At 37.0% G+C, this 15,856-nt stretch overlaps 1 protein-coding gene across 1 annotated transcript in view; it reads right to left on the bottom strand.

Annotated features, from left to right (window-relative positions):
• Window positions 1–7,532, bottom strand: part of LOC101674957 (keratin, type I cytoskeletal 18-like) — a 145,176-nt gene extending 137,644 nt beyond the window's left edge. The window contains exon 1 of the mRNA XM_045080309.1: window positions 7,314–7,532. Within this exon, the coding sequence (XP_044936244.1) occupies window positions 7,314–7,532 (219 nt within the window). The remainder of the gene's footprint in view (window positions 1–7,313) is intronic.
• Between the last annotated feature and the right edge of the window lie 8,324 nt (window positions 7,533–15,856).

The following is a 15,856-nucleotide window of genomic DNA, read 5'->3' as shown; positions in this document are numbered from 1 at the left end:
TTTTTACTGGACATGACAAAAATATATAAATAAGCTTCCTGATTTACCTGTGTTCTTTCATAACTGTTAAGTAATTTATGTGTGTCTTATTATGGAAAGTCATAAATGGAAGTCTGGTACATTGGTTTGAAAATATATTCCCCCCCACTCACAGTTTTCCACCTGTGTTCTCTGCAGAAATAGCAGATGCTGTTGTTGGATCACAGGAATCTGGAGAAGTCAGCAACATTAATCACTATTATTGCCATTGTTATAATTATTACCAATTAGAATATACCTGATGAGAAAGTAGGAGGCTGGCTGAAGACAAAGCAAAAGCTGGCACCTTGCACCCCCTCTCCACCCGCTCCCCTTGGTAATAAGTGTAACATTCCTCAGGCACCCCTGACTGCCATAAGCGAGAAACAAATAGTTAATTTGCAGAGATCACAATCCTGCCAGACAAGAATATCCCAACTATCTTGATGTTAATGGCTTGCTAAAAGACAAGATTGGTCTTCCGGCACCTTGTAGGCCCTCTTTAGCATATGAAAACTCTGTTGAAACCTCCCTTTCCCTCACCTTCCCCCAACCGCAGGGTACATAACCTGCCATCCCTCACAACACAGGACAGCAGCTCTTCCTGCCCATGGGTCCTGTCCCCATGCTTTAATAAACCACCATTTTGCACCAAAGATGTTTCAAGAATTCTTTCTTGGTCATCGGCTCCGGACCTCAGCCCACCGAACCTCACCTAGGTTCTAGAACCTCATTATACCCACTCTGTTGCAATAGACATATGGGAAAGGTCCAGTGCCAGATTATAAAAAGTTTAGAGAAAACAATAGATGAAAGCAGATACAGCAAGGATATTGCACACACTCTCACATACACACATGCACACACACGGAAAGGGGCAGAAGCCAGTAGGCATATAAGGGCATTTGCCAGAAGTAATCTTCTCTTTGGTATAAGACTTCATGTTTCCCTATTTTCACTCCCCCCTCCTTCTTTTCTTCCTTCTTCACCTTTTTGTCATTTCTTTTTCTTTTTTCTCTTTTCTACTTTCTTTTTTGTGTGTGTATGTGTATGTGTGTGTGTGCACACAGGAAAGTATTGAGGTTTTGATGATAGGCTATGTAAAGGAGTTCATCTGAAAAGATTGAAGAAGGTTAATCTGAGGAAATGTTGGACTGAATGGGGATTCCATCTAGGTTGGCGATTCAGAAGTATTTTGGGGGACAGCCGTTTTTTGAGACTGTGGGGATTAAGGATGAATGGGAACAGATTTTTCCAGGTATCATAATGAATTTTACTGCCCTTTTCCCCCTCCCCCTTTTTTCTAACCATTATTGCACCCATCTCTCCTTTCTTTTTTTCCTACCTTCTTTATTCTGAAGACTGGGAATATAATTAGCATAAGAACCCTGGATTTTTCCCTTGTCCCCAGTGAGAGAATTGAGCCCAAGAGGATACAGCAGAATCCTACTGGCATCGGGAAAATCCAGGGCAGAGGCCAGAATGCTCTATAATGGGGCACAGGGAGCAACATCCTCTTCATTCCTTAAAGCCTCAAATGAAAATCAGGTTAATGCAGTGACCTCCCCCAACCTCCAAAACCCTGACTATGATTGGATGTGTGTGATAGGCAGTATACAGATGTTTTCACCACATGCACTACTATGAGGAGAAACTTCACTCTATGGACTCAACCACATTTTCTTGCCTAAAAACAAACAAACAAACAAACAAAAAAAAAAAACAAAAAAGCCCATTGTAAAATAAGAACATGAAAGGTCTTAGTATTTTGATTCAAGACTATTCAAATGTAGTTACAAGTCCTTTTGGACAACTTCTGGGGCAGACAGACTTCTGCACACTGACAAAAGTCCCACTTTGAACACAGACTCTCCTTTTCTGCCGAGGGCTTTTCTTCATAATTTCAAAGTAAATGAAGAGAAAACTGACAGATATTAAAAAAGAATTAGAAAAATTTATAAGCATAGCTAGATATTTTAACAATCCCCTCAATAACTGATGAAACAATCAGAGAAAAATAAATAACAATTCATTAACCAGCTTGACATAATTAATATTTATAGAACACTATACACAACTAGGAAAAAAATTACTTTAAAGGATACAACAGGATATCATGTGTATTACCCAATGTCAGACTGCAAAATAAGTATCAATAAACTTGAAAAAAATTAAAATATTATAGAATATATTTTTTACTGTAATTGAATTTAATTAGGTGTCAATAACAATAAAATATCCAGAATATACAAATATGTGAAAATTCTATAGTCCACATTGATATAAACTATAGATCAAATAACTAATCATAATTACAAGAGAAATTAGAAAATATTCTGAACAAAATAATATTTTAAAATACAGTATATCAAAATTTGTAGGATTTTCTAGACCTACATAGAAAATCTATGACTTTAAAAGCTTATATTAGAAAACAAAAAGGCTTAACATTAATGAACTACATTTTTACCATAAGAAGATAGAAAAATAAATGCAAATAAATTCGAAGTAGCAAAAAAAAGAACAATAACAATCAGAAATCAATGAAATACAGAATAAGAAATGAGAAAACTTACAAAGTCGAAATTTAATTCTTTGAAAATGGAAGTCAATACTTAAATTAATATGGAATTGCAAGGACCTCTGAATAGACAAAATAAGAGTGAAAAATATCAATAAATTTGGTGCCTCATATGTCCCAATTTCAGAACTTACTATGAAGCTGCAGCCATCAAAGTAGTGTGGCAATAGCCCAAGGGTTTAAATAGATACCAGTGCCATTTTTTGAAAAGACTGTCTTTTTTCTGCTGTATATTTTTTCCTGCTTTGTTGAAGATTATTTGACCATAGAGTTGAGGGTGCATATCTGGGCTTTCTACTCTGTTCCACTGGTCTATGTGTCTCTTCAATAAATAGTGCTGGGAAAATTAGACAGTTATGTTTAGAAGAATGAAACTCGATCATTCTCTTACACCATACACAAAGATAAACTTGAAATGGTTAAAGACTGCAATGTGATGTAGGAATCCATTGGAATCCTAAGGAGAACATAGGCAGTAACCTCTTTGACATCAGTCACAACAACTTCTTCTTTTTTTTTTTTAAGATTTTATTTATTTATTTGACAGACCGACATCACAGAGAAGCAGGCAGAGAGAGGAGGAAGCAGGCTCCCTGCTGAGCAGAGAACCTGATGCAGGGCTCAATACCAGGACCCTGGGATCATGACCTGACCTGAAGGCAGAGGCTTTAACCCACTGAGCCACCCAGGCATCCCAGTCACAACAACTTCTTTAAAGATAAGGCTCCAAAGGCAAAGAAAACAAAAGCAAAAATGAATTTTTGGGACTTCATCAAGATAAAAAACTTCTCCACAGCAAAGGAAACAGTCAACAAAACGAAGAGGCAACCCACAGAATAGGAGAAGATATTCATAAATGACAATACAGAAAAAGGGCTGATATCCAGGATCTATAAAGAACTCCTCAAACTCAACATACACAAAACAGATAATCATGTCCAAAAATGAGCAGAAAACATGAACAGACACTTCTCCAATGAAGACATACAAATGGCTAATAGACACATGAAAAAATGTTCATCATCACTAGCTATCAGGGAGAGTCAAATCAAAACCACATTGAAACCTGGTGATTCACAGACCCGTACCCCTGGGGATAAAAATAAATGTTTATAAAAAATTAAAAATTAAAAAAAAAGTTGAAAGGAAAAAAAAAAAACCACATTGAGATACCACCTTACACCAGTTAGAATGGCCAAAAATAATAAGACAGTAAACAACGTGAGTTGGAGAGGATGTGGAGAAAGGGGAACCCTCTTACACTGTTGGTGGGAATGCAAGTTGGTTCAGCCACTTTGGAAAACAGTGTGGAGATTCCTTAAGAAAGTAAAAATAGAATTTCCCTATGACCCTCCAATTGCATTACTGGGTATTTACACCAAAGATACAGATGTAGCAAAAAGAAGGGCCATAGCAACATTGGCTGCAGTCGCCAAACTTGGAAAGAACCAAGATGCTCTTCAATGGATGAATGGATAAAGAAGATATGGTCCATATGTACTATGGAGTATTATGCCTCCATCAGAAAGGATGAATACCCAAATTTTGTATCAACATGGATGGGACTGGAAGAGATTACACTGAGTGAAATAAGTCAAGCAGAGAGAGTCAATTATCATATGGTTTTGTTTATTTGTGTAGCATAAGAAATAACACAGAGGACATGGGGAGATGGAGAGGAGAAGGGAGTGGGGGGAAATTGGAGGGGGAGATGAACCACAAGAGACTATGGACTCTGAAAAACAATCTGAGGGTTTTGGAGGGGTGAGGGGTGGGAGGTTGGGTGAACCTGGTGGTGGGTATTATGGAGGGCACATATTGCATGGAGCACTGGGTGTGGTGCATAAACAATGAATTTTAGAACACTGAAAAGAAATTTAAAAAATAAATAGAAATTTAAAAAAAAAATAGATACCAGTGAATGTAACTGTGAGTCCAGAAAACTGAACATCTTTGGCTAACTGATTTTTGACAAAGGTGCAAGATCATTGAATGAGGAATTGTATCTTCAAGAAATGGTGCTAGGAAAACTGGACAACTGTACATGAAAGCAGGAAAGTAGACCCTCACTCCATATATAAAAACTAATTTGAAATGGATCAAAGACAAATATGTAAGAACTCAAACTCAAACTAGTAGAAGAAGACATGGGGGTAATCTTTATAACCTCAGATTTGGCCATGGACTAAGAGATTTAACATTAAATTCACGAGAATGAGACATTAATAATACCATGATAGGATGGATCTTGTTAGAGACTACGTTTGTAACCTCCCAAAATTCAGTGTTGAAGTCTAAACCCTCAGTAAGCCTGTATATGGAGAAAGAGCTTTTAAGGAAGTAATTAAAGTAATTTAAATTTATGATGGGTGGGGCCTTGCTGATAGGGTTAATGCCTTTATGTGGAGAGGCACCAGAGAGTCCATCTTTCATCCCACTCTCTTTCTCTGAGAACACAGTGAAGAAATGTTTTGTGAAGACACAGTGAGAAAGTTGTCTGCCTGCAATCCCAGAAGAGAATCATCACTAGAACCAACCAAATAAGTACTGTGATCTTGGATTTCTGGCATCCAGAACTGTGAGAAAATAAATTTCTGTTGTTTAAGCCAACAGTCTGTGGTATTTTGTTATGACAGCCTGGGCAGAGTAATACGAACTTTAAAACAAAATACTAAGTTAAAAAAGTTTCACAGACCTGTACCCCTGGGGATAAAAATATATGTTTATAAAAAATAAAAAATTAAATGGGGGAAAAAAAGTACAATAAACTAATAGCCTATTAAAAAAAAAAGCCAGACATAAACATCATATACCATGTGACCTCTTTTTGGTTTGTTTTTGTTTTTTTTAAGATTTTATTTTTAGGTAATCTCTACAACCAATGTGGTGCTTGAACTCACAACCTGGAGATACAAGAATCGCATGTTCCACCTACTGAGCTAGACAGGTGCCCCTGTATGACCTCTTTTATATGAAATATCCATAATGGGAAAGTCCCTAGAGATAGAAGGTAGATTAGTGATTGCTTGGGAACTGGGGAGAGGATAAAAAGAATGAGGTGTGATTACTCAGTGGATATGGATGTTCTGGGGTTTTGAAAGTTTGAAATCAGAAAGAGGTGTGGTTGTACAACACTGAATGCACTAAATGCCACTGAATTCTATACTTTAAAATGGTTAATTGATGTTACATGAATTTCATCTCATTAAAAAAGTTAATTCTTTGGAAAGAATAATACATTTGAAAAACTTTCCACAAGAATGATTGAGGAAGGGGCGCCTGGATAGCTCAGTGGGTTAAAGCCTCTGCCTTCGGCAGCTCAGGTCGTGATCCCAAGGTCCTGGGATCAAGCCTGGCATCGCATCAGGCTCTCTGCTCAGCAGGGAGCCTGCTTCCTTTCCTCTCTCTGCCTGCCTCTCTGCCTACTTGTGATCTATCTGTCAAATAAATAAATAAAATCTTAAAAAATAAAAGAATGATTGAGGAAAAAAAACAAGGAGAATACGTATTATCAACATTAAAGTGGGAGATATCACTACATGACCTTACAGATATAAAATGATAATAAGGAATATAAAAATGCTTTTACAATAACTTTGTTAACTTACATTAGAAGAACAAATTAATCGGAAAAAAACACACATTTTCAAAAATGGTTTAAGAAGGAAAAAGCAAAATGCTCTATCTGGTAAATTAAGGTTTTAATAAAATGTCTTCTCATAAACTAAATTTCAGGCTCAGATGATTTTATTGGTAAACTCAACCAAAAATTTAACGAAGAAATAATGCCAGTATAATACAAACTCTGTCCAAAAACCAGAAGAGAGAATGTCTTCTAAGTCATTTTATGAAAACAGCATAACTCTAAACCAAAAATTAAAAAATATTTAATAAGAGAAGACAAATACAAACACCTTTTTTGAACACAGAAGCAAAACTCCTCAAAAAATAGTCAATATGTTCCAGCAACACATAAAAATGATAATATAGTATGTTGAAGTGAGGTTATCCCAGGGATACCATCATTCTAATAAGAGCAGTTATCTTTCTCTCATATTTCTTCATAGGTTTATCATTAATATCCCTGATCCTATTTTTGCTGCCTTACAAGCCATTCCCTATAAGGTCACTATAGTGAACCTTTAAAAATATACATCAGATTATGTCCCACCCCACCTTATACCTTTCAATGCATTTTTTTTTCTTGAGCAAATTTCTCAGCAGGAAATTCTGTTTTATTATTTTTTTTTTTATTATGTTAAGTTAGTTTCTGTACAGTACATCACTAGTGTCACTAGTGTTTGATGTGGTGTTCCATGATTCATTGTTTGCATATAAGACCCAGTGCATTTTATTGCACTTAGATAACATCCAAAGCCTGGACATGACTCCAAGGCCTTATGATCTGACCATGTGTTCCCTTTGACGCCAGTGCATACAAACCCAGACTTGAGAGTCATATACAGTTGTGGTTAAAGGGTGCATCTGCCACATCTACCACTTTTTAAGTTTGTGGCACTGTGAAAGTTATTTAACCAATCTGATTCTCAGTTTTCCTGAACTCTAAATGGAGAGGCAAGAATAGCACCTACTTCACCAAATTATGTGAGCTTTAAATTAGATAATAAAAAAGGCAAGCATATAACAAATACCCCAGTGCTTTCTTATTTATTGTTAGAGCTTTTTTGTGTAGGGGTATGAAGTAATAGCTTACAAAGATTGCTTTTACAACAATGCTTAGAGGATTAGAGGTGACGACAAACAGAGACTGTTGCTTTTCTGAAGGAGATGAGGATTTGACTTCAGAAGTTTGACTGGATTTAATGACTAAGCTCAACTTTTGTATTTCACCCTCTTCTGGATACAGCCTGCGTCCTCGCAGCCTCCACTCCTCGGTAAAGTGGTGTTGTTTGAGCACTTGAGATATGGGCATTAACGGTGTCAGAGTTGGAGAAAAGCTGTGATTGCAGCAGGAACAGTCTAGAACCATTGGGGTCACAGGAAAGGAAAGAGACAAACATGGGAAGAGTATAATAACAGATCTGAGCAATTTTCTCCCATGATCAGAAAGAGGAGGGAGTGAAGAAGAAGGCAAGTGTTCAGACAAGCAGAACAGGACAGGAAATACACATGCAACATCCACAGCTTCTTGGACCTTTATAACTTTTGATTAAGACTTGAAGTCTCAGAGATAACAGAGAGGTTATGCACACCATGCGGGGAGTATGAGAGTTTTACGGACAGGGATACAGCAGGGATAATAGCAAGAAGATAGAAGTGAGAACTTGCTAGAGACTATGAAAGACCCAGTCCCAATGAGGACTCCTGTATATTCTGAGGTCCACCGGGCTTAAGGAGAAACTTCCTCAGTTATACCACAAGCAAGTGCCCATTTCCTCATGGGATTTATTAACTTCCAGGTTCAAGCAGAGACGGAGCCCTCATGCAGTGCAGATTTGGATGTGCAGACTGGGGCTGCAGCCAAACAGAGTTCCTTATTTATTGTCTCAGAAAGGGCCAGAGGAGGAGCATTTGTCAAGCCTGGGCTCAAGAGTCTATTCTACTATTACAGAGATCAACCTAAGTACAATCATTGTATTCATCTGGGGTGACTGTTGGGGAAAGAGGTTGGTGATTTAATAAGTCAAGTGACTGTACCATGAACTCATCACCAGTGACACAGAGGAGACCCTGTCCCTCCCTCAGAGTCAGAAGTCAGAGTCATAGGCCTGAGGAAGCCTCTTTCTCCCTCCATTAGACACTTGAGGAAACATCTGTGGTGGGGTCCCCATACCCCTGAACCTCAAAATTTCCCTTGTACAATCAGTTTAGAATTTCAATATTGTGTTTGGAACCAGATGACCTAAATTCAAACCTAAGTTGCTTCAATTTTAGCATTATACTGCCACGATTCAATTTAGGGTCTGCCTCCTTTTATTAGCTGTGTGCTTTAAACTGTCAAAAAATAGACTTTGCATGCTGAATATAACACAAGGCAGAAAGATGAATTTATTGGAAGGCTTTTGACCTGCAAACCAGGAAACTCAAGCTATTGGAACAATGGGAATTCCAAGTTGTTCACAGACTAGGAGATTTTTATGAGGTAAATGTGGAAGTTACTTGGATTTTTCAGCTGATTAGTTGCCTGGTGGTGTTCTTTCTTATTTGGATCAAGGTAGCTGAGTCAGAGGAATAAGGAAGTCTAGAATGGGCATGAACAGAGTTGGTTTTGGGGGGTTGGCTGACATCCTCTGTTGAATACAGAGGTAAGTTGTTGTGGCAAATTCCTGTAAGATTAGGTTAAGTTTATTTTATACATCTGTGCTGTTTCCATTTTGTCCCTGATATAGGTGACTCCATTTTAGTTCAGTTTTATATTTCCCCCACTTTTGATCAAGTACACATTATGGGGTGCTCATCACCCAATATATTGGTAGCTGTTTTTTCTGGACCTTGCCTTTTTTTTTTTTTTAAGATTTTATTTATTTTACTTGACAGAGATCAAAGTAGGCAGAGAGGCAGGCAGAGAGAGAGGGGTGGGGGAAGCAGGTTCCCTGCTGAGCAGAGAGCTTGATGCAGGGCTTGATCCCAGGACCCCAAGATCATGACCTGAGCAAAAGGCAGAGACTTTAACCCATTGAGCCACCCAAGCACCCCTGGATCTTGCCCTTTGAATGATTACTCATTTTGTTTATTTTTCTTCCCCATTCCACAATTGAACACTTCTCTGCAGGGTGAGAGAAGCTTTAAGGATTAGGACCAACCAAAAGGCCACATTTGAGCAATACTTTAGCTTGGGTCAAAGTAGAGAGTAAAGGCAGGGAGGCTTTGCAAAGGATATAGGTGTAAGATATCATCTGGAAGCATTGGACAAACATCAGTTCATCAGGGTTTTTTAAAATTTAAATTCAATTAGCCAAAATATAGTACATCATTAGTTTCAAAAAGAGTTCAATAACTCATCAGTTGTATATAACACTCAGTATTCACCATATCACATGCCCTCCTTAATGCCTATCTCTCAATTACCCCCTCCCTCACCCACCTCCCCTCCAGCAACCCTGTTTGTCCCCCTCCTTTTCTTTTTTTTTTTTAAGATTTTATTTATTTATTTAACAGAGGGGTTGGGGAAGAGACACAGTGCAGAACAAGGTGGAGCAGCAGGCAGAGGGAGAGGGAGAAGCAGGCTCCCCACTGAGGAAGGAGCCCAACGCAGGGCTGAATCCCAGCACCCTGGGATCATGACCTGAGCTGAATGCAGATGCTTAACCAAATGAGACACTCCCTCAGTTTGTTTCCTACAGTTAAGTGTCCCTCATGATTTTTCTGCCTCTCTGATGACTTCCCATTCAGTTTTCCCTCCCTTCTGCTATGATCCTCTGTGCTGTTTCTTATGTGCCACAAAGGAGTGAAACCATATAATTGTCTTTCTCTGACCAACTTATTTCACTCTGCATAATACCCTCCAATTCCATCCATGTCAATAATGGTAGGTAGTCATCCTTTCTGATGGCTGAGTAATATTCCATTCTATATATATACATCACAGCTTCTTCACCCATTCCTCTGTCAATGGACATCTCTGTTCTTTCCACAGTTTGGCTATTGAGGACATTGCTGCTCTGAATATTGAGGTGCAGGCATCCATTCAGGTCATTACATTTGTATCTTTGGGGTGGTTTGTTGTTTTCACTAAGGCTGGATAGACAACACCTGAGTACTTTAAAAAACACAATACAAAACACAATGACAAATAGGATAGAAAAGTTAAATTGTAGTACAGATCTGAACCATGAACCCAGTGCACTGATAACTAGCTGAATAAATGGTAATTCCACAATGAGTCAGATTAGACTTATAACTAATGTTCCTGTTCTCAGATTTTTTTGTATCTGAGTTTCAACATCCACAAAATGTCAATCCAAATGCAGCAAGTGGAATTGACTATGGCACAGATAACTTCTTGTTCAGCTAAAAGATAACCTAAGGCTATTCAATGATCAAGAACAACTTTGGTGAGAGTTCAGGGTAAAATCCTAGGGGCACTATTGCTTTAGTAGTAGACTCTGCAATTTCCCCAAGGCTTAAGGAGAGGTTTCTGATCATAACCTCTTTTGCATTTATTCCTACCCAGGAGAGCAGTGACTTACCAAAGGAAGTGAATTTTGAATCATGAAAGCTTCCTAATAATTCCTTTTTGAGTCTGGTTTAGGACTGGAAAGATGACAGCCATGTAGGCCAGTACATTTTAAGGGTGTGTAGACTGCAATCATTTTTGTGTTTTGTTCTCCCCTTGCCCCAGTTACTCTTGCTTTGGGTATCTTTCTTTGTATAAGCTTGGATGTGAGGTTCAAGGATTGGGACTGTTTATCAGAAATAGGGAAATGAACCCCCAGTGTTAGGGAGTCTGATATGATAGAGTGAGGGATGAGATCATGCCAGGGAAACTGAGGCATTGAAAATCGGGGGAAGTTTGTGATGGGCAGAACTTCATCAGTATCATGGCAAATCCAACAGTCACTTGGAGGTTGGATTACACCCATTGCAATAATCTTAGTTATGTGAACAATGGCGTTATCTTTCCTGACAAAGCAAAGGTGGACAAAAGAACTATAAAAATCTTTGTGGTATGACTATTCCGGCAAAGATGGTTAGAGAGGGAAGAAGGGATGGAAAGAAATGTTCTTGACCCAATATCTTGGGGAGGAAGTAGTCTGTCAATGTCAGCTACATCTCCTCCTTGACAATTTGATTTTGAGGTCTCCAGCCTTTGCACAGGACCAGCTATTAGGTGGAGCCCAACTCAGTTGTGAAATATGCAGCCAAACTTTGTCACCATGTAATTTGGTAGATTGTCATTAGTCATGAGTACTTGGAGGGTCCCTTTCATGAATCTCACTTTTGCAAAATTATCAGAGCCAAATAATGGTCCTTAAATGACAAAAGACTTTAAAATGCCCATTTGTTAGGGATCTGATGCTAGTTCATTATAATCGAATTGTTCAGGAAAATTAGTTATTTCTGTGACACACATTTCAAGAATACTGGAATTACGACTGATAATATTATATGAGGACATATCATATCTAGAAAATCCACACAATTTCCAGAACACTTACTTTAATAACATGAATCCATATAAATGTAAGCTAAGAAGGTTAAATATTACTTTTTATTGGATTATGCTTCACACATAATTTAACATATCAAATAAACCTGAGAGTTTTACATTTTACCAGGTGAGACATAAGTCTTTTGAGATTTTCCAGGAGTCTTCTGGTAAATCTCAAAGTAACTTTGAGATAAAAAGGACTTCATTTTAGGATTTGATTTTTAAAAAGTTGTCAAGGTGTCATAAAGTTTGAATATTTGACTAAATAAAGGCACAAATCATTATGAAATAACATTTCAACATTTTTTAAACCAAAGTGACCATAGAAGATATTAAGCAAAATACAGAAGCTTATAGAGTTGGAAACAAAATTTAGCTCTCTTAATATTGAGGAACTGTGTTTTCTTAAGTAATCAAGGACCTGATATAGTCAATGTGAAACACAGTCAATTATTTTCATAAAACATAAAATCTTTGCTGTTTAGGCAGATTAAAAGGTAAGAACTTTCATAATTCATTACTGCAAGCAACCCAAAAGCAACCCGGTCCAAGAAAACTTAGTCCCTTTATCATAGGGAAAACCAAATTCTAATTTTGTACCATGTATCTTTGAAATTGAAGCTCAATTTTAAAAAACTTAAATATATCCACTCCAATATTAGCCAATTTGACCACACATAAAATGCCTTTCCCATGATCTCTTTTCCACAAAAGTTTTCCATAACTTTTCTGTAAGTATTCAGATTTTGCCATAAACACATGCGCGCACACGCACACACACACGAAATTTCATTCTGGAGCAACCATTTTACCTTTCTTGTCTACCTCTTATACATAGTTGTTTTTCTTTGCCCTTACTGTTTCTAGGTAGTTTTAATTATAAATGTTTGTTAGAATTCTTAACACTTAGAGTCTTTAAGTCCTAGAGAAAACTAAAAAGTAAGTGATTTTGAGTTGTCTGTAACAATAACAGTCTGTTATTGTTACAAATTTATAAATTTGTAACTTATAAATTTGTAATTTATAAATTAATAACAGACTGTTATTGTTAACAGTCTGTTATTGTTACAAATTTATAAATACATTTTGCAATAACTAGAAGTATATTCTTCTGCATAGCAAATTTTTCTGTGTGGTACAAACCATGTTTACTAATAGACCCAAATTTCATTAATTCATGGAAGTACTCATGAGATCTTTAACAGCTAACCATCATTTGTAATTCTTCTTGCTGTCAAATTTTGTAGCAGAGAATATGTGAGTTTACTTAACTGCAACCCTAAGTAGAGTAAAAGCACTATGTTTAATGCTGATAATTCTAAAGATTAGCCTGTTTTAGTTAAACCAATAAACTTAAACTAGCTTTTATTTGCCAAAGTTATCCTAAATCACATGAACTTAAAAATTTAGCAAACTTGATTTATATAGTGCTTATTTTTAAGCCAATCACTGAATTCTACTCCAGAAAAATATTAAACTGTATGTTAATTAAAATTAAAAAAAAAAAAGAATAAAAAAAAAGAAAAAAAAACTCAAAATAGTAAATAATTTACTATGCAGGAAAACAAACTTACAAGATCAAAATATCTCCCAAATGGCCATCGTTTTCCAAACTGTTTTTGTTAGATCATGTCATCTAGACAAAAAGAGATATGAATGAGAGTTCGGGAGGGAACTGCAGCCTCTTTAGGTTTGCTGGACCTCATGACAGTATAATGCACCAGGCATGAACAAACTTGCAAAAAAACTTCCTTGCTATCAGAGCAAGGAAGTGGAGACTGGAATGTGAGAGCGCTTATCTCTGGTGATTCATAGTACTCTGTGTAGATGGAGAACCTAAAGATCTTGGTGGGTATCAAGATATGTCTGGTCAAGAGGAAAGTCACCATGGACACGGCTTTGGATGCCACTTCTGACGCTAAGAAATGTCAAAACCAAACTCTGCATATTGATAAAATGAAGCAGAAAAATGAAAGTATTATAAGGCCTTTGACCTGCTGTTGGGAAGCTCAGGGATATAGGGGCAAAGAGTTCTGAGTTTCTTACAGACTAAAGAGTTTTTATCTAGTAAATGCAGAAATTATTGGCTTTCTCAACTCATTGATTGCTTGGTGGTTTTCTTTCTTATTTGGATCAGCATAGCTGAATCGGAGGAAAAAGGAAGTCCGGAGAAGGCACAAACAGATGGCATATGGGGTTTGATTAGCATCCTTTGCTGATTTCTGTAAGGTTGGGTTAAGTTTCCTGTATGCACCTGTATTGACCTTTTTCATTTTATCTTTGACATAGGTGACTCCATGTTAGTTTGACTCTTCAGAACCAATTATTCATTTTTTTGGCTTCAATTTCCTAAACTCTAAAATGAGGAGTTCATGAGAGGATTTAAAAGTGGAGATCTATCATCTCTCTATCTATCTATCATCTATCTATCTATCATCTATCTTATTATTTATCACCTATCTATGAATATATATTAACTATGTATGTGAATATAATCATAAGTTGTTATACAGATACATATGTAAAGTACTTACACCGTGCCCTGCACATTAAATACTCAATAAATTATAAATATTATTATTCCTATATCATAGACAACTTGATATAAGAAGGATAAACACTAATTTCTGCTTCTGACAGCCCATGTTTTTTGTGAAAGTCAGGTTCTGGGCAGGGATGTATGACTAAGTGTTTTTCTATTTCCAGTGTAAATGTAATAGACTACATTCAGTACCTTGGTATCCAAAATGCAAGCAAATGAGATGTTCTCTAAATGAAGCAATTGTCACAGCGGCCTTGAGAATTAGATTCTGGATTTCTCAAAATCTTCCACTGAAGAAAATGCTTGCTTTAGTTGATCCCATATTGGGGCTCAAGTTACCTTTTGGTCACAAAGGACCCAGGATCTTGAAAATATTAAACCAGCTTCCTGCTACTCTCCAGGGAATTTTGAATGGAGAATATCTGATCCTTTGATAATTGGAAATTTGCTTCAAACAATCAATAAAAAAGTCATAAAATTCAATCAGTTCAGCAAATTAATTGGTAAGACATAATTTAAAAACTAATGTTCAAGAGATAGTTCCCTTTTAACCTTTCAAGAATTTTGAGGCAATTAAGCGTCAATGAGAAAATTATATTTGTAAAATGAGACAACAAGCTGAATAAATTTACATTTTATTAATTGAGAATGTTTCCTGAAGTTATGAAACTTGTATATTAAGTGCAATAAACACAAAGCTTAGTTAAGGCTGTGTAGGAAAGGTAGAGTCTGGTGAACAGTGGGATAAGGTGTGTTGGCCTTTAGTGACATTACTGCACCACACACACACACACACACACTGATGACTTTCTGAGGCTCTCTCTACTGGCCATATGGATATTCCTATCTTTTTTGCTGTCATCCACCGAGATCTGGTTTCCTTTCCATTCATGAAAAATGCCCATACCTCCTCACATTCTCTATCTCTACCCCTAACCCTGTCATCATTTTTGGACACCTTACAACACACATATTTTCCAGATAGAGATGCCAGTCAGCCTGACAGCCCTGGAGAGTCTCCAGAGCTCAAGTCAACAGGAGTGGCATATGATGAGAATCAAGGAGAAAATAGAGGGATTATATGAAAGTGTGCATCCTCAACAGTTGGCCTTCACCATTTACACCTTCCCCTTGGAAGCAGCATGTATTTCAACAACAGGCAGAAGGACCAGAAAGCTATTTTATAAATAATTGTACCAGGCATGTGGATAAAATTAGAGTTCTTAATTGTCACTATATAACCTAAACTTCTAGATCCAACTTTCTTTCTCTTGGTTCCTGCCCCAGAGGTTTAGGTAATGTTCTTCCTTATGCTTAGAAACTCTTGCCTCCATTCCTTCCTAAATTCTCACCAGCCATCCTTCAGATATAACCTTAAAGATATTTTCCTAGAAAAGAGGTTTTGTCTTCTCTACTTAAATTATTTCTCTGATCATTGCTATTTGTTTCCTTTGAAAGAATTCTCATGATATGTAACCAGTTTTTAAAATTGAGTTGTTTGCATCCACTTCCTTCATTAGACTCAAGTTCCTATAAAAGCACTTCCATGTTTGTTTTATTTCTCCACTGTGAACCTAGCACCTGAGATGATGCCTGAATATAT

Source organism: Mustela putorius, unplaced genomic scaffold (genome assembly GCF_011764305.1).
Source record: "Mustela putorius furo isolate JIRA1106 unplaced genomic scaffold, ASM1176430v1.1 tig00000460_pilon_pilon_pilon, whole genome shotgun sequence".
In the NCBI taxonomy this organism is placed as follows: Eukaryota; Metazoa; Chordata; class Mammalia; order Carnivora; family Mustelidae; genus Mustela; species Mustela putorius.
Note: the sequence above shows the minus strand (reverse complement) of the source record. Positions and strands in the feature narration are given on the sequence as shown.